This window comes from Haliaeetus albicilla, chromosome 5, assembly GCF_947461875.1.
Source record: "Haliaeetus albicilla chromosome 5, bHalAlb1.1, whole genome shotgun sequence".
In the NCBI taxonomy this organism is placed as follows: Eukaryota; Metazoa; Chordata; class Aves; order Accipitriformes; family Accipitridae; genus Haliaeetus; species Haliaeetus albicilla.
This window is the reverse complement of record NC_091487.1, coordinates 44,188,005-44,213,789: the sequence shown is the minus strand read 5'-3', so window position 1 is coordinate 44,213,789 and position 25,785 is coordinate 44,188,005. Positions and strand designations below refer to the sequence as shown.

Sequence of the window (25,785 nt, the reverse complement as noted above, 5' to 3'; positions counted from 1 at the left end):
GATCAGTGTTTTGAGTATGGGGCTGATGTTTACTTCTTTCTTTAGCGGATTGAGGCTGCAGATCTCAATGGTGCTAACCGCCGCACCCTGCTGTCTCCAGTGCAACATCCCTATGGCCTTACTTTGCTGGACTCTTACATCTACTGGACTGACTGGCAAACTCGCAGCATTCACAGGGCTGACAAGGACACTGGTGCCAATGTCATCTTAGTGAGGGCGAACCTGCCTGGCCTCATGGACATTCAAGCTGTTGATAGGGCACGGCCCCTGGGTGAGTTGCTAGGCTGCTCGCAAATCAGTGGGTGTCTGTGGTGACTAGGGGAGCCATTGGAGCTGTCACTGAAAAGAGTCCTTTGGTGTAAACCATGAGTGGTAGAGTAACTTCTCAAAAATCAGCTTTTCTTCTTCCCTCTTCTTTAACTATTTTTGCACTTCTCCCTGTTTACCCAGCTCCATAGGTCTGGTGTTTGTTTATTACTGCATGCCTTTTGACCCCCTTTATCCCTTTTCCTTCACTGGATTGCACTGACAACCTCATTCTCACACACAGCAGAGCCATTTTCTTAGGAAGACTGAATGAGTCATGCCCTATTAGGCTTCACCAGAGTCTGCTGGCATTGGACAGTTTCCCTTTTTTAACTCCAAAAGGCAATAATTCCTCTTAAGCTAGTTGTTGAAACCTTATTTCAAGTTCTAGTAATTTTTTTCCCAACCATTGCAGGCTTCATCTTCCTGTCTGCCACTTTGCTCTACAAAATCTCTGTTTCTTTAGTTGCTCTTAGTATATCATGCTCTCCAATTATTTTGTGCGAGAGTCAGATTCCTTATGTTATATAGGATCCCATCTTGCATCCTTGCTCTTCAGTGGGAGTTATTGCTTTGTGCTGTGGCTTCATTTTGGTGGAATTTCCCCAATACATACTTCTACAGAAAAGTCTGTGCTGCTTCTCCTGTGGCTACTAACAGCAGAACATCACTCTTGACAGTATAACTTTACAATGTAACTTAAAGCTAACCCAAACTCTAGCCATTGTATCCCCATTGTCTTCTTCCCACTCCCTGCTCCTGTCTTCTGCCCTTATCCCCTCCTAGTAAATATATGCTGCATTTTTTTAAATGTAAAAAAAAAAAAAGATATGACCCTAATATGTCACGCACTTTCAGCAGCCTTCTCTGATGCCTTTGTTTACTTGCCACTGTGTGCAGCTAAGTTGAAACAGAAGCTTCTTTGTCAGCCTGGCCTCTGGTACATTGTCACGCTGCTTCCCCACAGGGTTGGATCTTTCTGTCAGCATTACCATTTGCAGCAATAATAAAGCTAAACTGCAGTTGTGTGAATCTATCAGCATTTGGCTGTTCCTTTTTCCATGGGAAAACTATGATTAGCAAGGAATGCAGGTCAAGATTTTGCTTCTAATGCTCCCGCTTCTTCTGTGCCTTCCTGTTCTCCTTGCCCAACCATGCCCATACCCACCATGAATCTTGGAGGGGAGGGAGGCAGTGTCTGTATGAAGGGCTGTAGATTCCCAGCAAGGCTAGGATGGTAAGGACGAACTCAGCTGCTAGCAAGTTGTGCACGTATGTAGCCTTTAAAATAAAGCTTTGGTTTGTGGGACCACACTGATCCTTAAACTACGCTTTCCCTATTTCTAAAGGCTTCAATAAATGTGGAGTTCGTAATGGTGGCTGCTCCCACCTTTGTTTGCCTCACCCCACTGGCTTCTCCTGTGCCTGCCCCACTGGCATCCAGCTGAAGAGAGATGAGCAGACGTGTGACTCTTCTCCAGAGACGTACCTACTTTTCTCTAGCCGTGCTTCCATCCGTCGTATCTCATTGGACACCAGTGACCACACAGATGTGCACATACCTGTTCCCGAGCTGAACAATGTCATTTCTCTGGACTATGATAGTGTGGATGGCAAGATTTACTACACAGATGTATTTCTTGATGTCATCAGGTGGGTGCCAGTCATCTGGTTGGCCAGTGCCCAGATCACCCAGCTGCTTGTGCTGGTTGTGCCACAGTGAGCTGTCGAGTGTGCCTGTAACTTGGGGAGACTGAGATGCTGGCACTACACCACTATGTACACCTTCTCTTTGGTACACAGTATCATATGTATCGCAGAACTAAATGCTGAAGGTGTGTTCAGGTTGCTGGAGACTGTGGGGAAAAAGGTATTAGAGAGGTAGCAGTATGAAGTTGCCCTGTGGTTGATGGGGATCACACATGGAGGTGTGAAGGCTCTCTGGGAGCTACCTGTTCCTCACTGCCTTTTGTCATTGATTTCCATCCAGGCGGTCTGATCTGAATGGCAGCAACATGGAAACTGTTATTGGTCAGGGTCTGAAGACTACAGATGGCCTGGCAGTGGACTGGGTTGCCAGGAACCTCTACTGGACAGACACAGGACGCAATACCATAGAAGTAGCTAGACTGGATGGAAGTTCCAGGAAAGTGCTGATCAATAACAGCCTGGATGAGCCCCGAGCCATTGCTGTCTTTCCCAAGAAGGGGTAGGTATGGGGTATTGGTGGGGCAGGGAGAAGGGCTCTGCAGAGGCAGATTGGAATAAGAGGTTGTGGGAGGAAGAAGAGATGTGCCATGTGAATCTGCAGGTACTAGCAAGGGGCTGACTCTGAGTGACAGATGTAATCAGGCAGACAGTGAATTTGAAGGTTGGGCAGATAGCTGGGAGAAGCAAATTACAGACCACGTGATCTTTTTTGAACCTGAAGAGTCTGGCAGTTTAATTCATAACTAAAACTTTCATTAGGCTAAATGAAATGGGTTTTTTTCTTCTTATACTTGTCTCTTATCTGTTCAGGTACCTCTTCTGGACAGATTGGGGTCACATTGCTAAAATTGAACGGGCAAACTTGGATGGCTCTGAACGTAAAATCCTGATTAACACTGACCTAGGATGGCCTAATGGACTGACTTTGGATTATGACACCAGGAGGTCAGTGAAAGATTTTCTTATACTTTCATAGGGTTAAGGGATGTAATGAATTTTTTTAGCCACCTTAGCTTGGTTTATTGGAGTAGCATTGAAGGTTTGGTTTTTTGTGGTGGTTTGTTTTTTTTTTTTCTGATCCATCTCGGCTAGTGAATGACTAGCAAGTCAAGAGGGATTGTATAGCTGGAAGCTCACGTCTTTCCCTGTTCCTCCAGGATTTACTGGGTGGATGCGCATCTTGATCGCATAGAGAGTTGTGATCTCAATGGGAAGCTACGGCAAGTGTTGGTCAGCCAGGTGTTGCATCCCTTTGCTCTGACACAGGTAAGAAGATTTTCCTGCTGCCACCATTCTCCCTGGTGCGTTGATGAGTTCGGACAGTGGATCTTGGGGACAGGGAAGTGCTATAGTCTGGGGAAGCTAAGATGGCTGAGGAGACAGTACTTAACTCTTCTGTGCGGCTAACAAAGGAAGTTTGTCTGAACTGTGGGGTGTAGACAGTCATTTTCCTTATGGTAAGCGGGTAAGGGGTTGAAAAGGCCTTTGTTTGGGGCCTTCTGTCACTGGGATGTGTTTTTTGTGGGTATCCTGTGTCTATGTGGCTAAACATGCTAATCGCTGTGATTTTTCTTTGCTGTCTCCCTGAGCAGCAGGACAGGTGGATATACTGGACTGACTGGCAAACCAAATCTATCCAGAGAGTAGACAAATACTCTGGGCGGAACAAAGAGACAGTCCTAGCCAATGTTGAGGGACTGATGGATATCATTGTGGTTTCCCCTCAGAGACAGACAGGTAAATAGGAAGACCTTGATTCAGGCAAGTGCTAATTGTAGACAGAAAGAACTCTGGAACCACTGTGCTACTGTAGATGTCAAGCGAGGTTGGCATCCTTTCTTATACTCAAACTGTTAATTCATATTCCCTGGGCACATTCCTTGTCTGCCTGTGACATTTCAGTCAAGTACATCTTAACGGTATTCTGTTACAGCTTTGATCAGCAGATGTCATTTTCTGTGTTGTTCATCTGATGTTGTGATAAAACAGAGGAATGTGAGCTTTTTGTTTTTTAATCTGTGCAGCTCTGTTGACTGGGCTCCTGTCTAATGATTTCCAGTGCCTTCCTTTCAAGACTGCCCTAATCCTACCAGTGTCTGGCTATTGTCATCGCTTTTTTAGCAGTCAGATGAAGGGCATGTGCCAGAGCATAGTAACTTGCTGAATTTCTAGGAAGTATCTCTGTCTGAGCAGGAAAAAACGTTGCTGATCTGAGCTCCTACCTGGTCATCTGCAACATACTTAGGAAACTGCTTGTTCCTTCCAGGTACTAATGCTTGTGGAGTGAACAATGGAGGCTGCACTCACCTCTGCTTTGCCAGGGCTTCTGACTTTGTCTGCGCGTGTCCAGATGAACCAGATGGGCGGCCCTGTTCTACTAGTGAGTTTACTGGGTGTCACTTGGGTAGTAGCTTCCATAAGTGAGCCACTGCCACTACTTATGCAGTGGCAGTGGCAACCAGAACTCTGCAGTGTATAAACACTTATGCAGAGTTGTATACTGGAAAAAAGGTGGTTGTGAGCAATATAGCCTTCTTCTGTCCTTTCTGCTGACAGCGTGGGTTTGAGATGGGAAAGCTGCTCATATAGGCCATTTTAGAAACTCTCTACAGCTTACCAGACTTGTTCATCTGTCCCACAAAGTTGGGGTTCTACTTATTTTTCTCTGTTGTTCTAGTTCCTGGTGTGGTGCCCCCTGGTCCTGAACCCACCAGTATAAGTGAGAGAAGTCAGACACCACCTGGCAGAGTAGGTACCTCAACAACCAAGCCTCTCACATCTCTGGAAGCAGTGGAAGGAAAGTAAGTGCTCTTGTTCTCTTGGAATTGGGGTGTGAAAGTCACAGCTTGTGCAAGGTGCAGCATGCAACCCCCCCTCTGGTTGTCATCATCCAAATGTACCTCTCCTTAGCCAAAAGAGGCTATTCCAGCTCCAGACTTCACATTCACAGTGGGGAAAACCATTTTGACAAAGAACGCAGAACACTGTTGAGCTAGCAAGAGAGAGATGCAGAGATCTTTCTGTCTGTTCTATTGAAACATGTGTCTACGCTGACTGTGCTGACGTGTTAAAATCCTCCTGAGACCCTGTCATTAATTTGATTGATTTTTGAACTCCTAATTTTGAGAACTTATTTCTGAGAGGAGGAGAGGGGAGTCTGTTGCTTTAATTCACTGAGACATCTCAGACCTGACCCAGACATCCAAGGAAGTGCTTCTGCCCTGGCCGTAAGGGGATAGCTGGTTTGGGGCAGAACAGAACCTTTGCAGCTCTAAGATGTAAGTTACAGTGCAGGTAGTTAAGAGACTTTTTTCTGCTAATTCCTTACAGCCTGCTATTCCTACTGCCCAGCAAAAAAGTATGTTCTATAATATCTGGCTGGGTTATTTACAAGGCAAAACTTCCACTTTGTTGAGTATGATGTATTGGACAGAAAGATCTTTGTGCTGACTCTTGGATGTTCTGATTTTTGCTTCAGCACTGATGCTGAAATTTGTGTTCTCATAGAGAGATATGTGTACGTATCTATGTACCTGAGGGGCGAATCTAGAATGACTTGGATGAAACATTGTGCAGACCTATAATTGATATATACATGCACACACCCCTGTATGTATGTATATGGTCCACTCTTCTCTGGATACAGAAGGGTACTGAAGAAGAGAAAGGAAGGCTCCTGTTGTTGAACTGGAGATGGAAGGGATATCAGTGCTAGCCTGGCCCATCCTGTCTTTTGATACCTTTGATGCTGTTGATACTACTTTCAGTAACTAACTGTCCTTCTGTCATTCAGCTGCTCTGACAAAGATGCTAGGCGAGACTTGTGTACCCATGCCAACGAGGCGGTGTTGGCAACCATGGGTGAGTTCTTTTTCTTTAACGCTTCTCCACCATGGTGGTTCTTCCAGATGTGCCCAGGGCATTCCAGTCCCTCGTGTTTGAAACTCAAATTTCTGAAACTCAGACTTGATTTACTAAAATGCCCTCTGATCAGAGCAAAGTGTGTCTAAGGATGAACATCAGTCATACACATTCATTAGCCTATATGGAGACTTCTCCAAATAACACTTTGGTCTGAAGAATAGTTCTGTTTCCTTTCATCCCATACCTCATCCGTTGGGCTCCTCCCATTGATGACACTCTTCTTCACTGTCCCCTTTGTGTTTACTTGAGGATGGTTGACTAGGGTAATTGTTTCCCACTGTAGGAGTAACCTGTCAGCAAGGGGGGGTCTAACTCATCCAATCCCATTACAAAGATCTTGATACTCCTTGGTTTGCTGGAGCCTGGGTGGGAGGAAGGGTTATCATATGTTTGGTTTCATATGAAGCCAAACAAAACCCTCTGCTAAACCTTAGCGTGCTGACATTTTACTTCACATACTTCTGTATGGTGTAAAATCTCTGTATTAGGCATTACACCGAGGTCAGTATTATCCAGTGGAAGTTAAGGAGAGTGCATAAAATACCCTTGCTATTCACTTTCAGGGGAAGGACTACATGTCAGCTACATCATTGGAGGTCTTCTCAGCATCTTGTTTATTTTGCTGCTTATTGCTGCTTTAATTATATACAGGTAAGTGATCTTTCTTCCTGCCCCACCCCCCCCGGCCAATAGTAAAATCTAGGGTTGTAGGAGAAGAAAGCTCCTGAAAGCACTTCGTCTTTCTTTATTTTCATTTACAATCCCTTTGTTCTCCATTGGAAGCAGTGTTTGATGATTTTATTTGCAAGGTTTGAGTACTGTGCCTTGAAGTGTTGGGCATGCAACTCTCTTATTTGAAGCCTTATTGGCTAAATTTTCTGCAGAGAGCTTATGAGTTACAGACAGGGATATGAGGTAATACATAACTCAGTATGTGTGTGAGCTCATATGCTTTCGCCAGGTAGCTTCACCAGTCAACAGCCAGTGTAGCTGTTGTGGTTACATGCCAGTGCCTTGCTGTACTGGTAGCCAGTGAAGGTACTGGTAGCTTGAAGAGCCAGGTGAAGCCAGCATTCTCTGTCTTTGAGGGACAGTAAAGATTGCTGGAGCTTTCCACTCACTGAGCACTCAGGAACTTTGGATCCTGGCAGTAGGGCCCTGTGTCTTTTCTGACAGCTTTCTCCCTCTAGGCATAATAAATCCAAGTTCACGGACCCTGGCTTGGGGAACCTAACCTACAGTAATCCCTCATATCGGACATCTACCCAGGAGGTGAAGATTGAAGCGATTCCAAAACCAACCATGTACAACCAGTTATGCTATAAGAAAGAGGTAAGAGCTGCTACTAAGGACATGGGAGCCCAGCTCAAGCTGCTGTTGAGTATTACAGGCCCTAGTATGTGAAAATGTTGCAACTTGTCAGCATTTACTTCTAGGACATAGGAGGACAGCTTCAGTGAATTGCTCAGACTCCTATAGAGATCAACCAGCAGCACTTCTTCCCCAGTGAGCTGTAGTGAATTAGACCTGTCTTTAGCTCTCTGCTTCTTCCCCACTCCCACAGTGTCTTGCATTTCATTTGCATTGGGTGCTGGCTCTCGAAGTACAGGAGTCAAAGGGAGTTGTCATCCCTGGACACAGTCCTGGTTAGTGACTGTTGCACCAAGGTTGCTTTGGACAGTCACCAAGGGAACTAGGCAGCCAGAAGGGGTTTGGTAACAAGAATGTGGCCCCTCACTGTGCACTGCCTGGAAAGGGTAGGATAGGGAAAGAACTGGAACCGTTATTAAATGGAGCATTTTAAAGGCCCTGCAGAGGTCTGCCCTGTGTGTCACAGGATGGAGAGGGTTTAATATGATCTCTTGCAGCACTTAGTTTCTCCTCTGTTTTCTCCTCAGAAGCTTTCTTATCACTCAGATAGCTTCTCATCTTCCCTCTTCTGATTTCCGTCCACATCCTCACGTCAGGTATCACTACTCTGTATTTGATCCTGCCTCCCTCACTCAAGCTCTGTTGTGTGGCTCAAGCACTGTCCCATACTAATTGCTCTTTCTTGTTTTTTTTCCCCTGCTTCTATGTCCTTAAACCAGCTCTACTGTCTGTCAAGAAAGTATAGGTAATTTTCTATGGCAGATCCTTTGGTCTTGGCTTTGGCTACTCATACTCAGTGTGTGAGATTTTAAAAAGGTAATTTCTGTAGGACTTTATCAAAAAATCTGTTAGATCACTTAGTTCCTCTAGCAGGGATCACAGCAAGACTTACGCAGAGGAGAGCTTTCCCTCGTTTTGTTTTTCAAAGGTACTGTCCAATAGATTTCCCAAACTTTCCTGCCATTTTACCCATATCTACTAAGGATAAGCCAAGATTATTTATCTGGGAGTCTTAATTCTGCTGCTCCTAGATATAGCCAGATGTATATTTCCCCACCCCCGTCACTTTCTCCTTAGGGATAGATCAGATGTTCTAATGCTTCTTATTTGTCAATGAGCCAAGTTAGAGAGATTTCACTACTTTAGTCTCAGCGTGGTCCCTTTTAGCCTCTGATCATTTCCATTGTTTCCCTATATTCTTCTCCTGTGTCACTGTGAGACTTGGACTCAACAGTGGTATTCCAGCTGTGCTTTCCTGAGAAGTGAATCTAGAGTGACTCAGATATAAAGATATTGCAGACCTAGAGTCAATTCCCTGCCTACTTTTACCATGAAGTATTCTGGCTGTTCCTGCTTCCCATTTTGGTTTGTTTTTGGGGGTTTTTAGGCTCAGTGTTGGTTTTACTCCCTGCTGTCAGGGAATATGTATAGTTAAATTAGAAGAGCCAGCTCATCCTCATTCACCTTCCATGATTTGAAGGCTCCTGGAGTTTGGAATGAGAGCTCTTGCAGGGAGGATTCATCTGGGGGTAGTGAAGAACTGAAGGGATTCTGCCATTGTGACAGTGAAAGCTAGTGGCTGTTTACGTGGAGGCTCAGCCTTTTGTCTGCTTCGCTGTCTACATTCCAGTCTGCTTTGCTCTTTGCCATATTTTTCCATTTATGTATTGGTTTTTTTTTCATTCACCTGTCTGCTCCCTAGACTGGTCCTGACCACAGCTACACCAAGGAGAAGATCAAGATTGTGGAGGGGATATGCCTTTTATCCAGTGATGAGTCCGAGTGGGATGACCTTAAGCAGATTCGGAGCTCCCGAGGAGGGATCCTCCGGGACCATGTCTGCATGAAGACAGACACGGTCTCTATCCAGGCTAGTTCTGGTTCACTGGATGACAACGAAACTGAGCAGCTGCTACAAGAAGAACAGTCTGAATGCAGCAGTGTTAACACAGCAGCAGCCACTCCTGAGCGGCGTGGCTCGCTCCCAGACACAGGCTGGAAACACCAACGCAAGCCCTCCACGGAGAGCGAGGTCTAAAGTACATGCGACTTTGGAAATGCTCGTACCCTCCCTAGCCTCTGCTCTGCACAAAAGACAGGACTCTGCCTGCTAGGCAAGGAAGGGCACAGAGACCGGCCTCTCCTGTGAGGGGCCCAGAGATTGTGACTGCCTTTCAGCAAGGAGTTTGGGCAGCTGTGCTGTTGTGGTTGGAGAGGGAGGATGGGCGGGTTGGAACCCGGAGACCCTTTTGGCTCATTTTCACTGTCTGTGGTTTATTTATATGTTCCCTTTTCCTGGAAGCTGCGACGTTAACTTTTGCAGTGACTCCTCTGGCCTGAATCTGGTTCAGATTCTGTGTTCTCTGGCAACCTGCAAGTCCTGTGCCGTCCAGCTCACGGTCAATGCCCATGAAGAGAGCAGAGCTGCCTCATTGCTAGCTCCTGTCCTGGTCACAGAAGTTCCCCTAGTCATTCCAGCACTAGCAGCACTCTTTGAGGCTTTGTGTTGAGGGGTCTCTGACTTGAGAGAGGTCTTGGAATAGATGGGGTGTACTTTGGGGCTCAAGGGGACACTGACACAGCATCAGGTCACCTTTTAAGGGCATAAAGAGGCTAACCACAGTTGCTGTGACTCGCTTCACAAGACCATCACTGCTTACTTTCCCATCTGCTAGTAAAAACTTTTAAGGAATGCTCAGATTGGAGCACTGTGTCTGTTGCTGGCAGTGGACACCGCTCCTGTTCTCCCATTTCCTGTTAAAACATGTTTCTACTCTGGAAAAACAAGAGTCAGCAAATGGCCCTTTCAGAACCGCTCCCTGTGGGTACTGGAGTCAGAGTGCTGAACTTGAGGAAAGAAGAGATTGGTATTGTTCTTAGCTCTACAGAGCTAATGGGAGGAAATGGATCTCAGCAAGACCTAAATTCTACTCTTGTCTTTGCGTAACTGATATATAAAAAGAAAAAAAGAGAATTTGCTAAGTCTCCACTAGTCCCAGTTCTGCAAGGTCCCAATTCTCTTGGCGTTTAGGACCTTTGATTACCATAATGAGGGAAAAAGAGAGAATTCCTAGGTCGAGTCTTTCCCAGGGGAGTGCTCAGTGCTGACAATTAGGAACTGCTTTATTACTAGGCTGAGCCTATTTGACCTAGAATAGGAGACAATAATCAGGGAGCTGTAAGGGCCATTTTAAATAGTTGTTTATCAGATAGAATTGCACTTTAAGCTCCTCTGTTACCACTAAACAGCTCTCCTTGCAAAGTCATTTTCCCTATCAGCTACATGAGCTTCAGTTGTTCTCTGGCCTCCAAGGCCTTTATCCTCTAGGGGATGTAATCCTACCCTTGTAGTTACACCCCAGCAGCATCTGGAGCTGGGGCTTGCATGCTCCCAAGGACTATTGCCGCATTTTCACATTCTCTTGACTTCTCTTGTCGTCCATTTGTTCAGAGGGAAAAAAGATAGAGAAAGTGTCTCTTTATGCTTCTTCAAAAATGAGATTTATATTAACCCCTCAAGTCATATGGATACTATCATGGTAATGAAGTGTTAAGCTGGATACTTGGAAGCAGAACTTTCCAGTGAAGAATTTCTCACGGCAAACTCTGTAACCTCTTTATCTCCTGGGAAGAGGTCAAGTACATTCCCACCTGTGGTGTAAAGAGAGCAAAGCATACATTAGGGGTATGGCTTAGAGGTGTGGGGAGGGTGCATCTTCCATGCGGTATTTTTCCGGCTGGTAAAAAAAAAAAGGAAAATCCATCCTACTCTGCTCTAACCTTATTCATGTACCAACAGACCTGCTACCCCTGAAAAACATGACAGATGCCAGTGGGTTGACTGTACTTTTTACAGCAGAGGTAGCTTTGCAGAAAGGGGAAGATTACAGTTTTGACCTGGCTAGGTGGCTTGAAACTGTCCATAACTGCACCATTGGGCTGACTGGTGTATATTCCTGTGGAAAATGAACTGGAGCTAAGGCTTGGAAATTTCGCTGTGTTAATGTGGGACTCTTCCCTACTCCCAGAGGGATTTTTTCTTTTTAATTAGATTTTTATTTAATTATTTATTTGATTGACTCCAGCCTGGGAAGCGTTGTTTTTTTTGGGCAGAGGCACTTTTGCATTGAGGCGTGGACTTGACTGGGAACTGAGAAAGGAGTGCGTATCACTGACATGGACCTTGCCTGTCTAAGCTGCCTCATGGAGGGACAACACCAGAGGGCTCAAGCACAGGCAGAAGAATTGATTTGAACAGAAACCACGTGTAGAGGCAGGGGCATCAGAGCTGGGAGTGAGTGGGTGGATGGGGGAGGAAGGCTCTGACTTCTAGGAGAGCAGGGTTTCTTTGGGTTTTGGGTTTTGTTTTGTTTTTTCCCCCAATAGCTTATGTGAGTGTGCACCAAAATCCTGAGGTGGGACAGGGGTGAAGGGAAATATCTGCCCAGACCTGTCACTTGAGGTTCAGTCAGCCTGTGAAAATAATCGCTGTCCGAGTCGCAAGTGCAGAATGGAAAGGAAAACCCAGTCAGTCTTTTCAACAACTCATGGTGCTTGTGATCTCCACCTTGATAAATATTCTCTGCTGCTTCTTAGGAGGGGACCCTGCACACTCCAGCCTAAAAACCATTCATAACTGCCCTCTGCTCCCTTCCTCGAATGATTGTGGTGAAAAGGAGCAACAAAATGTCCCGCAGGCTCTCCTCTGCCGCTGAGGTGGGCAGAAATTAGTTTCTTTTTCCTAGAGACAGCCCCAGTGAGATGCTGCCTAGGGGGTGCATCATGGTTCCCCGTTCTGGGGAAAAGAAGACCCTCATTGCACTTAGGATGTTAAGAATGTAGAAAGGCCACTGGAGGATGATCTCCTCAGCACTGATTTACTCTGTAAAAAGCAAACCTCTCTCCTGTCTGTCCCAAGCTAACGTCAGTGATTTCCGTGTGTTCCTGTGTAATGGTTTTAACGTTACTCACTGGAGACATTGGACTTTCTGGAGTTATTTAACCACTGTGTTCAGTATTTTAGGGGTTGATGATAATTTAATATAAATTTAGCTTTTCTTAACCACTCTGCCTGGCTTTTGGTTGTGAATCATGCATGTTATTTGGACTCTCCTTTGAAAGAGGAGCTCCCAGACCTGTTTGCACAGAACCTCAACTTTGCTTCATTTGAGTGGAGCAAGGAGGTAGGAACGGCTCAGGGTTCTTTTGATAATCTGGTTGCAACACACACTTCTTCTGCCACTGCGGCTTTGAATCAAGGGCCAAATATCCACACTCACTTACTTTTGCAAATTCCTGTGCACATAGAATACCTTTCACCCTGCCCCCACCTTGCTTTTTTCCTTTTGTTACCATTTCAACATGGCAACAGCAGAAGAGGATGTTCCTCTTTTTGGAAAGTATTAGGACAGTAGTGGTGTTAAGCCTCTGCCCAGTGGAAAACAAAGCTCTGAAGAAGAGCTGCTTTTCTATCTGTAAGGGGTTTTATTCAGGATTCTGTTGCATTTTTTTCATTATAACTGAGAGTTTAAATGGTGTAAAAGGCTGAATAATGAATGAAACATTCAGTAATAACTGACCCTGCAGCACTGGTGCTAATCTCGTCCCACATTCTGTCCCTTTTTCTGATGAAAGGAGTACCAAAACCATTTAAAACACTTCAGCTTTATTCCTGCTCATTTCACAAAGCACAGCGCAGACATGATTTCACTGAGGTCACGCAAAAATACAACCACCTCACTTTTTAAAAAAGCAGATGATGCTCGCACAGCGTGGTGGGGAGAGATGGCATTGTAAGATAATCGCGGTCGCGTTGATGGCACTTTCCTAGCCCTTGCCTCCCGATTACCCCTAAGAATTTTTCCTTCACTTGCTTCAGCCGAAGCGAAGAAACAAAGGAGGGAAAAACACTGTACTCCCATAACGCGGTCACTGCTCACAAACCCACTAATCGCAGGAAAGACTAAAGAAAAGCCCATTCCCCTACGAGGGGACGCTCCCCACAGCCGAACGCAGCCACCTCAGAGCTCCTTTAGCCCTTTACGCGAAAGGTGACGGGTTCAGCGGCCCAAGCACGGCTGCCTCAGGCCGCCAGCGGTACAGGTGCCAGGCGCTGCTCCGGCCGCAGCCGCCCAACGCCCTCACCGGGGCCACGGCGGCTGCCGCGGGGCGGGCGGAGCGGCCTCCTTCCCCGGTACGTCCCGGCCGCCTCAGGAGAGCGGGGAGCACGCGTCGCCGCTGACTGGATTCAAACGGACCAATAAAACGCGCGGGTGCGGGCATGGGTGGGGCCGTCGGCGGCCAATGGGCACTGAGGACACTGGGAGGTGCGGGCGGTGTTAGTGATTTCAAACCCCGCCGAGGAGCGGCCGGACAACTCGCCGCGCCCGACCCGCCGGGGCCCAGGTGAGAGTTTGTCATCGTTGTCCTTTCCCCGGTGGGGTGCCCGGTTCTTCTTCCCGCCTGCTGGGGCTCCCCGGGCCTGCAGGAGGGCGGGGTAGGCCTCCCTCCGCCGCTGGGCCTGAGCCTCCGCCGTCTCACCTGGGGACTGGGTGGAGGCACAGTCCCGAGCGGCGCTGACATCCCTCCGCAGGAGCGACCCAGGCCCGCGGGCTTCGCTTGCAGCCGTTCCCGTGGCTGCGGGGGGGGAAGAGGGGGACCGCGACCGCTAACGGGGAGAGGCTGCGGCCTGTGCCACGCTGCCTTGTAGAGTCTTTAAGGGCCGCCGCTCGCTTGGGCCGGCCGCGGAGCGGGGGGGTATCGGGGCCTGTAGAGAGCCGTGGTCCGGGCTGCTCCGCCGCGGTCGCCTCCTTCGTGTCATCCCTGTAGGCCTAGGCGCGGTTGGGAGCTGCTGGGGCCTTGCCTGGGAGGCGGCCGGCAGGGTGGGCCCGGGGACCGGTGAGGGAGTCGGGCTCGGCCCCTTTCTAACGTCCTTCGAGGGAAATACGGACCTGGCATCTTCTGACGCCGAGCCTGCGTTTCGGGAGACTGCGTGCAGAATTGGTTTGCCCTCTAAAACGACCCAGGGAAAATGTTTCCTGAGGTGATTGTGATCTTTAAAGTGAAAGGCGTGAGCTCATCTCCATTTCTACAGCTCTGTTGTTGGGTGCAGGTGTTAGCCTTGGATCTCCAGGGTCCCTCACCAGGAGGTGATTCCTGTTGAATCTTCTCTAGTGTATGGGAAGAGGGTCTGGACAGGAATGTGGGTCCCATGTCCGTCCCCCCCCGCCTTTCTATTTAATTTGATTCTGTTTCTGAGTCAGAGTCTTGTGAGTCTTCTTAAGACAGTAGCTTCCACGTTGGTGTGTAGAGGGTTTGCCTCTGGAATTTGGAGCTCTGTCAGTGAGAGACCCAAAGTTTTGTGTAGCAGAGGCTGAGGAATGAAACCTCGATGCAGCTTAAACTGACCTGGACTCTGTTCTAAAAATGAAATTCTAAAAAAAAAAAAATCACAAACTCATCTGCTACTATTTTCTAACTGATTTATGTTTGGTGTGTATCCCCTATGTAATTATTCTGCAGTTTTCCTTTTTTGCTAATTTACTATTTTGCGTTTAGTGTTGCACCTTCCAGTACTTCTGCTAAACTGCATTGCTGTTAAAGTTGCCTTCTGTGGATGAGAATGGGATGAGTAGTAGTTGTTGGGATGTTGGGCTACCAGCTGTGGGAGACCTTCCTTATTTATTACTCGTGTATCAGAGAGAGTGTTGCTATAGACTTTCAATGAACACTTCTATTAGTTTGAAACTGTAAAGATGCATAACTTCAAATACTGAGAGTGTCAAATATTGATGTATTCTAAAAGGCTACTCATAAAAATCTATTATTAAAACTTTGTGATAGGGTCAAGTCAGAAAGAAGAATGATTGGGTGCAGATTGGGTGCAAGTTGCCCTTACAGTTTTGACTCTTTGGTGTCCAACATGAGATCATTTGATTGATTGTGCAAAAATTAGAATTTGGTTTGACTTACTTGCCTCAGGCTTGGCCTTTCTTTAAACTTTGCTGTTTTGGTAGCTTTCCCCCATTTAAAATTCACAGATGCACCTTTTTTTTTTTTCTTTTTCTTTAAATTCTTTTTGTTCCCCACTTGAAGAGTTGCAATAGCATTAAACTTTTTAAGCAACATCGATACAGTGATATATCAAAGCAGAATCAACAAAAAATGGCTTTCAAGTACAACAAACTGGTTCCTAACAAATTACAATTGTTGCAGATGTACGGAAGGTAATTCTCAAGAATACAAAGTTGGGAATATTAACTAGGGGACCTGCTATGGAAAATAATTATTTATGTGACACCTGCACAAAAATAAATGAAACTTGGGTTGCAGAAGCATGGGAAATTAGAGTTACTCAGAGTGCTTTAAAACTGTACTGACACAAGACTTCTCGTTTGATATTCTGATATAAAAAAAGTGAATGCATGGTAATGGAACGTGATTCCGGATTCTCATATGTGTATGACTTGTATTTGGTGGGACTTAACTTCCATGGTGGCTCTTGTCCTTCCCCTGATATGGGCCAGTTGTGTAATCAGGGCCTGTGCTTCTGAAAACCTGGTCTGCCATGGCAGAGCTGATGCTTTTGTACCGATGTCTGTTAAAACAGTAAAGGTCTTGTTCCTGTTTAATAGCCAGCTCAGAAAACCTGACTTCCAGTGTCATGTTAAAAGTTGTTTCTCTCTTGTGCACTGCTGTGTGTGTTAGGTGATAAATTTACAGCTGAAACTCACTTGGCATGTTGTAAGCTCTTTCAGTCAAGCCTTTTTTTTTTTCTTGCTACCCTGATTAATTGTGTCATCTGTAAACTGTAACACCTCTGTTCACCCCTTTTTATAGATCACTTATGAATATCTTGAACAGTATGTACAATTAGAAAATGCTCTGAATGTTTTGTGGACTAGAGATAACTGTCTTTCAATCTTAAGTATCTAATTTGGAAGATTTTGTTGTGTAGGATGTATGACTTGAAGGACCCCTGAGAGATGTAAATACTTGTAAACCTTCTAATTAGGGTTTTCAAAATCATGGTCAGTGATGATCTAGTTCCCTTCTTTTCCCCTTCCTATCTCTCCTCTGTTCCATGGTACCAGCAGATGTCCTTTTCTGGTTTTTAAAAGAAATGTATAAACCTGGCATTGCTAACTTGTTTGTAAGCTGTTTAATGTAAATGGTTTGTGAAGTCCCTGCCCAGAGTAGGGTGGCATTAAAGCTATTTGTAACAGAATGGTTGGTTTCAAGACAACATGGTCTTAAGACTAATAGCCCGTTGCTGCTGTTGCTTTGTTGTACTGTTCCAGTGGTTCATCTTGTAGGGTTGGAGTTCTGAAGGGTGACACGGGAAAACCTTGTACCCTCGTGTTTAAATTAAACGTTGCCTTGCACTGGGCAGTGTTGCTGTGGCTTGTTTGAATAAAGAGTCTCTTGACCTGAGCAGTTATGCGTTGTTTGGGGTTGTCTCTATGACAGTTCAGTTGCTGTGAATGTTAAAAAGCAGAAGCAATTGTGCACGTTCGTGCCTCCCTGTTGCAGGGGGGAGGCTGAGATAGTGGAAGAAGTAACTTGGACGATTATGCAGTGGGGAGTGTGGCTGGTGCTGCAGTGCCTAGAGGAGGCTTCTTTCTTCAGCTAGTGAAAAACATGTCTGAAGAAACGCAGCCTTGCATCATATGGCTTGATGCTCTCCTCAGGAGGAAGCTACCGACACCCAGTTTCCACCATACCAGCTTCTTCAATTGCTATTGTCACTGTAGAAAAGGCATCTCAAAATGTCAGGCAGTGGGCTAGAGAGACTGCTGATGAATCAGCTCCGCCGGAGCACTGTCATTACACATCTCGCAGCAGAACGTGAAATGCAATGATGGTAGGGTGCCAGGCCATTCATTCATACCTCCCTTGGAAGGTACTGCCTTTCTTGTTCTTCACGGCAGGCCTTGTTCCTGCCGTGGGGTTGCAGAACTGCTCCCTTATTCGGTTAGGGATCACTGGATGACGGTGGCCCGCGATCATGTCTGCTCCGTGCTCGAGGGTGACCGCAGCAACCCCTGTCACCAGCATAATTGCTCTGCCGCTGTGGGTGTTCAGGGGTACGTATGACTCATGAGAACAGCAGGCCTGCCGGGCCAAGCTGGTCGCCGGCCACCGCGGTCCGGTAGCCCCTGCCCAGCCGCAGGGCGGGCGCCGCAGCCTGCGGGAAGGCCGGGGAGCGCCCGCTGCCGCCTGCGCACCGGCGGCGCCGGGTGTGTGTGTGTGTGTGTGTGTGTGGGCGGGGGGGGTGGCCCGACGTGCCCGGGGCTGCCGCGGGGGGAGCGCGGCGAGGCCCGGGAGCCGGGCGCTGCCCTGCCCTGCCCTGCCCGCCTTTGTCTGGCCCCGACGCGGGCCGGCTCCCCCGCCCAGGTGCGGCCGCGGCGCCCCGAGCCCCGCCCGCCGGCGGGGAGGGGCTTGGCCCGGCCCGGCCCGGCCCGGCCCGCCCGCGGCTCCCCGCCCGCTCTCGCCGCTGGAGCCCGTCAGGGTGAGTGTCCGGCGGTGCGCGGCGGGGACCGGCCCGGCCCTCGGGGCGAGGGCGTAGAAACAATGCCGGGCGGGCGGCCTGCTCCGCCGCTGCCCCGGCCGCGGCCTGCTGTCGGATAACCGCTGCCGGTGCCGCCGCGGAACGGGAAAGCTCTCCGGGCTGCGGCGTGCGGGGGAGGTGGAGGAGGAGGAAGGGGATATCTGGGGCTGCGGGCGGCGCAGCGGGCAGAAGCGGAGGGGTGCTCGTCTGGAAGGGGCTGGGGATGGCGGGGATAGGGCCGTGCTGCTGTGGCGGAGGGTGTGCTTCCCTTGGAGGGGGAGGGAGCTAGTGGTCGGTCCTGGGGCGTGATGTCTCCGCGGGAGCTTTCCTTCATCAGCAGTTCAGGCCGTCCTTTTAAAGAACATCACATGAGCCTTTCCACGCCTGAGCTTTGTAAACACCTTGAGGGATGGGGGAGTTTGCGGCTGAGAAGCATGGCCCCACTGACATCTTTCGCTCCAGCTGGCCACCCTTAGAGCGATGTCAGTGCACACCTTAGAGCGATGTCAGTGCACGCAAACTTGCCCATGGGTTGCCCTTTTCCCTCTTGCCCCTCTCTGTTCTGGAAGTCTGGCTTCACTCCAGGCTTACCCATGCAGTAAGAAATCGCTTTTGCTCTTAGCTGTAGCAAAAGGTCAGTTTATTTTGCATTGTCTCCCACTTTTAGGTACATGGAAAAGAATGGCCTCAGTTACTTTCGGAGACCATGTATTAAAATGTATTCTTCCAGAGAAATGAAGTATCTATCTCCCTTACCGATAACTTGCCATTTGTGCTATTAAGATGTCACTGGGCTGAGTTAGGACATATGAGTTAGAGCAGGCAAGCGAGAATTTAATGCTGTTTATTCTTGAATGCCATTTCATTGCTGCTGAAGCAGTAGCATCTCTCAGCTGCCATCTACTCCACAACCTGCAAAACAATTCCTTTTTTAGCATGCATTTCTCCTATTTCTTTTTTGTTATTCTGAGGTCCTGCTTTCCTTGCGTCAAGAGTCTGTGTATCTTGCAACTTCTAATTCATGTTTTAATTGAAAATGCCAGCCTTTAAGATCTTAGGAAATTTTTATTGCCTAAGCAGCAAATAATCTTCCATGGTTTTTTTTAACCTCTCGTTCTGTTGTCTGTCATCAAAAGATATGTGGACTGAAGCTGGAAAGCACGTTTGCAGTCTGACTGAAAGTTCTTCTGACTCTTGCTGCTTTTACAGGTATCTGTAGTTCAGGATTGTTGGCTGGACTTCAATTTTTCCTTTTGATTATGCAGAATTTACTAAAGCAATTGCATTATTTCACTGACTGATTAGTCTGTAGTTCTTAGATTTGTGGGCTGTTCAAAATGCTTAGTGTGTCCAGATGTTGTGTGAAATAAAAATCTAACTATGTTATGATTACTTGAATTTTTCAACCTTTTTTCTGAGCTACTTTATGTTGTATCTAATGAGAAGGTTTAGCTGGCAAATAACAAAAACTTGCTGGGCTACACTTCTAAGAAAGTGAAACTTCATCTTTTCAGAGCCAAAGAGCAGATATGACCCAAAACTGCCATTAAACAAATAAAAATTCTTTCTGCTAGGAAGACTGTGGGCTGTGCTGACAGAGAACTGTCTACTGAGAAGTATAGCTTCACCTGAAATGTGACATACAGCAATATGCTCTAAGTATGTGCCCTACTGTATAGGAACATTTCAAACAGGTTTTTTTTCTTTAGAAAGGCCTGTCTTGCTTTCTCAGAACTTAGTCGCTTGAGTAAAGTTTTTGAGTAGCTTTCAGAATAACCAAAATGGTTCATGCCATTCTTGTGATGTTCAATAAGTGGAAGTGAGTATGGAGAAGTGGACAATCAGTATCAATAAATATCTGGTTTTGTTTAGCATAAAATGGCTTCCTAGTTTACCATTGCATGTTTTCTGTAGAAAATGGGTCTGGAAGCTGAAGCTTTGCAATAAAATGTAGTGATAGGTGATAAATGTGTGCTTGAAAATAAAACACATTTCAGGATGTTTACGATGAAAGGATTTTCTTTAGCAGTACCCCATACTTGAAGCCGTAAGGTTGATGCTATTCAGCCCTCAAAAACTGTAGCAGAGAAAGCGTTTATTTAGAAGCTGAGTAGGAGCTGTTCAGAGCAGTGCGTGGTTAATCCAAACTTTCATGTATTGACACTTTCCCATAATCTCTTAATGTGTTGAAAAATTTGTTTCCTAAACTTATTTATACTCAGTGGGGAATTCTCACTTTTACGTTTGAAATTCTTGCATTTGTGCTGCCTTGTAAATATTTTATGCTCTTGCTGCTTTTACGTGGTCTCCCTTTGAAGGCATCCTATTCTTTCCTTGATGGTCTTCATTTTCTCACTGCTCCATAATATAAGAACTTGTTCTGCCAAGAACTGTCAGGGAGGATTTGTTATTCATCTCCATTGCAGATTCCTCAGCTGACTTGCTTTTGGAAATGTTGTATTGACCACGTTAATAACAAACCTCTCTCACAGAACTTATTTTGGTGGTTCAGTCACTTTGGAGGTCTTGTTTTCTGGATTCTACCACATTGAATATTGTTACTGAAAGACTTAAATCTGTTTGTTCTGAGTTATGGTAACAAGAAAGCTATGTAGGTCAAACACTTCATTGCTGCAAATTCACTAGTAATAACATAATTTAGCTGCATTATTGTATAATGATGCTACTTCCTATTTGGATGTTGAGAAGTAATGGCTGGAGGTTTATGTGTCTTTGCAAAGAAGCTTTTTTTAAAAAAAAAAAGCTTTTTGTCAAATGTGGGATATTCTGTGAACATACAGAACCCAGTGACTTAATTGAAGGGAGAAACAACGGTCTTTTATTCTAGTAAATGCAAGATGTAGACAGTACAAGATCTTGGCATTAGGACAGGCGTGAGCAGTGATGAAGCTGCAAAGATGGGATGTTTAAGAAGCAGCTTTCCCTCTGTGACCCTGGAATACTTTCTGATAAACTGTCTGTTCTAAAGGGATTTGTAAGTTGTGGAGGGGTGGGGGGAAGTACAATTTTATCACTATTTTTAGATGCCAGATTCGGCACAGAAGGCAACTTAACCCATTTTATAATTGAAGTAACCATTGTAGATGTTAATGACTAAAAATAGTAGGGGAACTGACTCGACCAGACTGAAAAAAATGGGTAAGAAAATGCACACTGTTTCATGGTCATCTGTCTCCCCTCCCTGTGTCTGTCCCATCATGTGTGTTCCCCCCCAAAGTTGAGTACATCGTGATGTTGGGAAGGCAAATCCTAGATAATTTTCTTCTAGATTCTATAATGCATCACCAGACTGTACAAACAAGAGCTTGCACTTTGTAGCAGTGAACTGTAAGGGTAAAAATACTTGTAAATCAGTATTAGCCTTGCAATGGACAAGCCTTTTTAATAGAGTTGCTCCAGACTTTAGGGACTTAAACTGACTTTAGGGACTTAAACTGACTTTAGGGACTTAAACTGACTTTAGGGACGTAGTAAGGTAGTCACTATACTACAATAAGATTTTCCTTAGTGTAACAGATTTCTGGAGAGAAATAAATGTTTCTTTTTATTGTTGAAGTAAGAAGGTGATGCTGTTGACAGTTTTCTAAAAGAATGGGCTGTAGATGGGGGCTTATCTTAGTACAGGTGCCAAAACTCTTTATTCTGGTGTTTTTGCTGCTGGCAGGTGTGTTAGTGCTTTATTTCTTTTCCTGTTTTCTTTGAATAAATATTGTCCTTGTATTGATCCCTTATGCTTTCCTCAACAAGATGATATAGACAGGTAAATGGCTTGAATTACCTCCAAGTTTCTGATCAAGATTCAGAACTACCTAATTTCCTCTTAAGTTCTGCTTATTCTTGGCAAAGGCATGTGTGAGTTTGGGAAGAGACTGCTGTTATCTCTTTGTCATCTGCATCTGCACTGGGGAAGTACCCCGTTATTTCTATACTGTTATGTTAAGATAAAGGTATTCCTAATGCAAACACAGCTTATACTGGCAAAGCTGTGTCTTTCCTGATGGCTCTTGGCTGCAGAACTAACTTGAATGACAGAAGGAATTCTGCTGCTGTAACTGCGTTCACGCTAGGGCATTCCTGTGTCCTTTGCTAGGTGAGCTTTTTGAAAAGTTTTTCATGTGAATGCAGTCTCATTTTTGCTTTTGGAGAGAAATCATCACAATCATAGAGCTAGATGTAGTTTTACCCCCCACCTCCATGTTTGCGTGAGTGTCTTGCTTTTGCCTGCGGGGTGGCTTTTGTTGTTGTTTGGGGGTGTGTTTGGTTTTGTTCAGTAGGGTGAAGGAGGGGATAGGAGAACAAGTGAGAGGTTTGGGCAGAAAAAATTAAGCAGTAGAGTTTCAGAAGAGTTTAAAGAAATGAAAGCAGGTTCTATTGCAAAAGGCTGGTGGGCTTCCATGCAAAAAGATATGGTAACTCACTTGCCCTGTTGACCTCTTATGATTGTTTGGTTTTGGTATGGCATTTCAAAGCTTGAGTTTTATTTTCATTGTAACTTTTAAGTCAGAGTATCTTGTCAATTCCTGACATGCAGGAATGGTGTGACCAGTATTTAACCCAGAGCTGCTTTTTTTTTTTTCCTCAAGAAGTTGTACATTTAAGAAGATGCTGTGCCAGAATTAATGGTTCAGTAGAATGGGTTGTAGGTAGCCTCACTTCTGTGTACTTCATTTCTTACATAATGAGCAGAGGAGTCCCTTCATTCTCAGTCGTTTATAGTTCTAGGGGTTAATTAAGTTTTCATCTTTGGCCCTCTCAACAAATTTTTTTTTGCCTCTCTTTTTTGCTTAAAAAACACACTTCTCAGTACCACTGTGCAACTCTGCCGATGTCAAGAAAAAATAGCCATGTCACTGTTTGTGAAATGAGAAGGACAAACCATAATAATGCCTGGATACGCTTGTTTATATACGTAGTCAACTTCTGTCCTGACATTGACTTTTGTTTTATTGCCGTTGGGCAAATTCGTAGGTTTATGCAATTGTATTGAGAACAGTATTAATGTCCATAAGAATTTATAAATATTTAAGGTAAGCTTAGTGTAGTTTGGTGTGTGTGGTGGTGGCTGGTGGGGGTTTGGGGGTTTTTTTGTTTGGTTGGTTTGGTGTTGTGTTTTTGTTTGTTTGTTGTTGTTGTTAATATTATTATTATTGGGGGTTAGGTTGTTATTTTTTTTAGTATCTCCTAACTGATCCAGGAAGGAAGAAAAAAGATTGTTTTTATTGTGGACTGTTGCTAGCATAATTTTGCTATTGAGTTAGCTGTATGTTAGTGTTGTGTGGCTGGCAGAAGGCTTTGGAGAACTTGATTATGTTAACTTAGACCAGCTAAATTACGCTCCTAATTCCAGGAGTTAATTTTCTGCAGAGAACCTCTGTGCATTAGGTGAAACACTTTGTAGGTTAAAGTATGCAGCTTTGCTGGCATAGGCTGAATTTGCATTAGGAATATTCTGCTAGTATTGTGTATTTATATGCCTTTAGTTATAAATTGTTGTATACACTGGCTAGTTAGAATTTTGCTCATCATTGTCTATGCATTTGAACTGGTGTGCTGAAACGTGTTACTCCTTGTCTGGTTTGATTTTGTTTGTTTGTATAAATAATGTTGGGAGCCCTTGTTGCTGCTGCTATTTTCATTTTGCTAATCTCCCTGCATCAGGCATATTCTCTTGTTATTCTCCCAGCAGTCAGGTTAGTTGTACAATATGTCTGCAATGGGCATTGAGCCTGAAGTCTCATCTCTCGTACCCTAAAGGAGGGGGGAGCGGGGTGGGGGGGGGAATGCTTAGAAACTTGAATGAGTAAGGATTTGAGCCCTATGTGTGGTAAGAAATTGACCTCTTGTTGACAGTCGCTGATGCTGGCTACATTAGAATTAGGGCATAAAGTGGCCAGCTCGCAAAAATGGTTTTTCTTCCTCTCACAGTACTGTTCATTTAAATTGTGCTGTTTGTAAAGTTGATAAAATGGCTGTCCTTACACTAGCACCCGATTATTTTTTGACACTGATTCATGGCACCTGTTGCTGAAAGCATGTGTCAGTACGAGTCAGTTTTCTAGTGTTGATGGGTACTCGTTTCATTTTAGCGCCTTAACCATAGTACATTCTTCCTCAAGCTTAGATGAGGTTATATTCTGCATGCCTTCTCGGCTTCCTAAAACTTTCATGGAATAAGACTTCCAGTGTCTGAAATACTACAAATGCACTACTCTCTAATCTTTAATGGCTCTGGTAGCTTTGCAGGGATAACAAATTAGTGGTCTAGTCTTAGTGTATATCTAAATGTAATTACAAGCTTGGGTTGCACATTAGCTATGTTGTAGATTTGCTACAGAATTATCTTTTGGTTTGTTTTATTTTTTAAGTAGAAGTATGTTGTGGGTAGCACCTGACATATATTTTTCTGTGTTCTAACTTGTCGCTATCTCCACAGGAATTACTGTACTTATAGGGAGAACCTGAATTACAATGGGGGACGACAGTGAGTGGATGAAACTGCCCATTGACCAGAAATGTGAACACAAGGTAGGAAATCTTGTCTTTGGGTTTGGCTTGCTGTATGTCTCCTGCTGCGGTGATTTTGTGGTACTCCTCTAAGTATACCATAGTTGGGTAATCCTGACAGCTGCACAGCATGTGTATAACAGATCTGCAACTGTATCAGTTCTACCCAAGCTAGAGGCTGAATAACATTTATTAAGCAGAATTTAGTAGCATGATAATCTGTATGGCGTAAGCTTGTGCACTGAAAGATCAGTGCAGTCATTCATGTGGAGAAATTACTCATCTGTAGCTGAAACTATTGTTGGGCTCCCACCTAGTCATCAGTGGTGGTTATAGCTTATGAAGAGCAGTGGGGAAGACTGGCATCTCTCTATCCAGATCATTCTTGGCAGGACAAGAATGAATGTATTGTCCTGTTGCACGTTATTCATATAGTCATTGAAGAGAAATCTTGCACATGACAGCTTACTGAGCATGCTTTCAACTACAATTGAAGAACTGTGTGAGATTGGTGAGTTAAGAGTGCACTACCACAACATTTAAACATCTGTTTTCTGTTTCCAGCTGTGGAAAGCCAGATTAAATGGTTATGAAGAAGCCCTTAAGCTCTTCCAGAAGATAGATGATGAAAAGAGTCCTGAATGGTCCAAGTATCTTGGATTGATAAAGAAATTTGTGACAGACTCCAATGCAGTGGCTCAGTTGAAAGGACTGGAAGCAGCACTTGCTTATGTTGAAAACGCTCATGTAGCTGGGAAGTAAGTAGCCTTTTCTTGCTATGTAGGCTGTTATGACTGTTTAATGTGCCTTTCTGAGAAAGGCTGCAGATAAATTGTACAGTGGCCACTAACAATTCTGATCTTTACTGTTGAGAGCTGAACTTTATTTCTGATTTAGAGAATTTGCCGATGGTAGGCTTTCCTTGTAGATGGCCTCCATGTGCATATTAACTTGTCAGAAATTGCTTACAATGTTCAAAGAAACTATTAAAGGCAGTAGTAAAGATTTCTGAAATGGTAGAGAAAGTGAATCAGTAGTTTGGTGGTGTAAGTGCTGTGAACTGAAATCCCTGTTCTTGTTTGACTAGAAGAGTCTATATGTACAGGGAGTCTTTTATTCCAGGGAGATATCTGTATAATTCATCCATGAAATAAAATGTAGTTATGTTTATACGGTGTTGCATCCAACTTGACCCATATGAATCTTCATACCTGCTAATTTCTTCACAGGATGTTTTTCAGTATTTCACTGTTGTCTAACCTGTGAAATAGCCTGTACTCTGAGGGTGAAATAAAAACACCTAATGGGCTAGATCAGTGCTTTGGTCCACTGACTTTGTCACCTGATGAAATGAATAAAAGTCTTATTTAAAAAAAATAAACAAACCCAAAGGTTTGTTT

General features: G+C 45.1%; 2 protein-coding genes across 7 annotated transcripts in view; both read left to right on the top strand.

The window, feature by feature from the left end:
- LRP4 (LDL receptor related protein 4) overlaps positions 1-12,376 on the top strand; it is an 84,383-nt gene extending 72,007 nt beyond the window's left edge. For 2 of the 3 annotated variants that reach the window (XM_069784543.1, XM_069784542.1), the window contains exons 27-38: positions 46-271; positions 1,656-1,959; positions 2,297-2,515; positions 2,827-2,961; positions 3,174-3,282; positions 3,609-3,753; positions 4,283-4,396; positions 4,694-4,817; positions 5,810-5,877; positions 6,504-6,591; positions 7,131-7,272; positions 9,014-12,376. In XM_069784543.1, the coding sequence (XP_069640644.1) occupies positions 46-271; positions 1,656-1,959; positions 2,297-2,515; positions 2,827-2,961; positions 3,174-3,282; positions 3,609-3,753; positions 4,283-4,396; positions 4,694-4,817; positions 5,810-5,877; positions 6,504-6,591; positions 7,131-7,272; positions 9,014-9,349 (2,010 nt within the window). In that variant the 3' untranslated portion in view covers positions 9,350-12,376. Of the gene's footprint in view, positions 1-45; positions 272-1,655; positions 1,960-2,296; positions 2,516-2,826; positions 2,962-3,173; positions 3,283-3,608; positions 3,754-4,282; positions 4,397-4,693; positions 4,818-5,809; positions 5,878-6,503; positions 6,592-7,130; positions 7,273-7,838; positions 7,908-9,013 lie in introns of all 3 variants that reach the window. The other variant, XM_069784544.1, reaches the window with a different exon arrangement.
- A 1,229-nt stretch (positions 12,377-13,605) lies between these two features.
- Positions 13,606-25,785, top strand: part of CKAP5 (cytoskeleton associated protein 5) — a 54,585-nt gene continuing 42,405 nt past the window's right edge. For 3 of the 4 annotated variants that reach the window (XM_069784540.1, XM_069784539.1, XM_069784537.1), the window contains exons 1-3: positions 13,606-13,716; positions 24,315-24,406; positions 24,950-25,143. In XM_069784540.1, the coding sequence (XP_069640641.1) occupies positions 24,350-24,406; positions 24,950-25,143 (251 nt within the window). In that variant the 5' untranslated portion in view covers positions 13,606-13,716; positions 24,315-24,349. Of the gene's footprint in view, positions 13,717-18,940; positions 19,070-24,314; positions 24,407-24,949; positions 25,144-25,785 lie in introns of those variants that run through there. The other variant, XM_069784538.1, reaches the window with a different exon arrangement.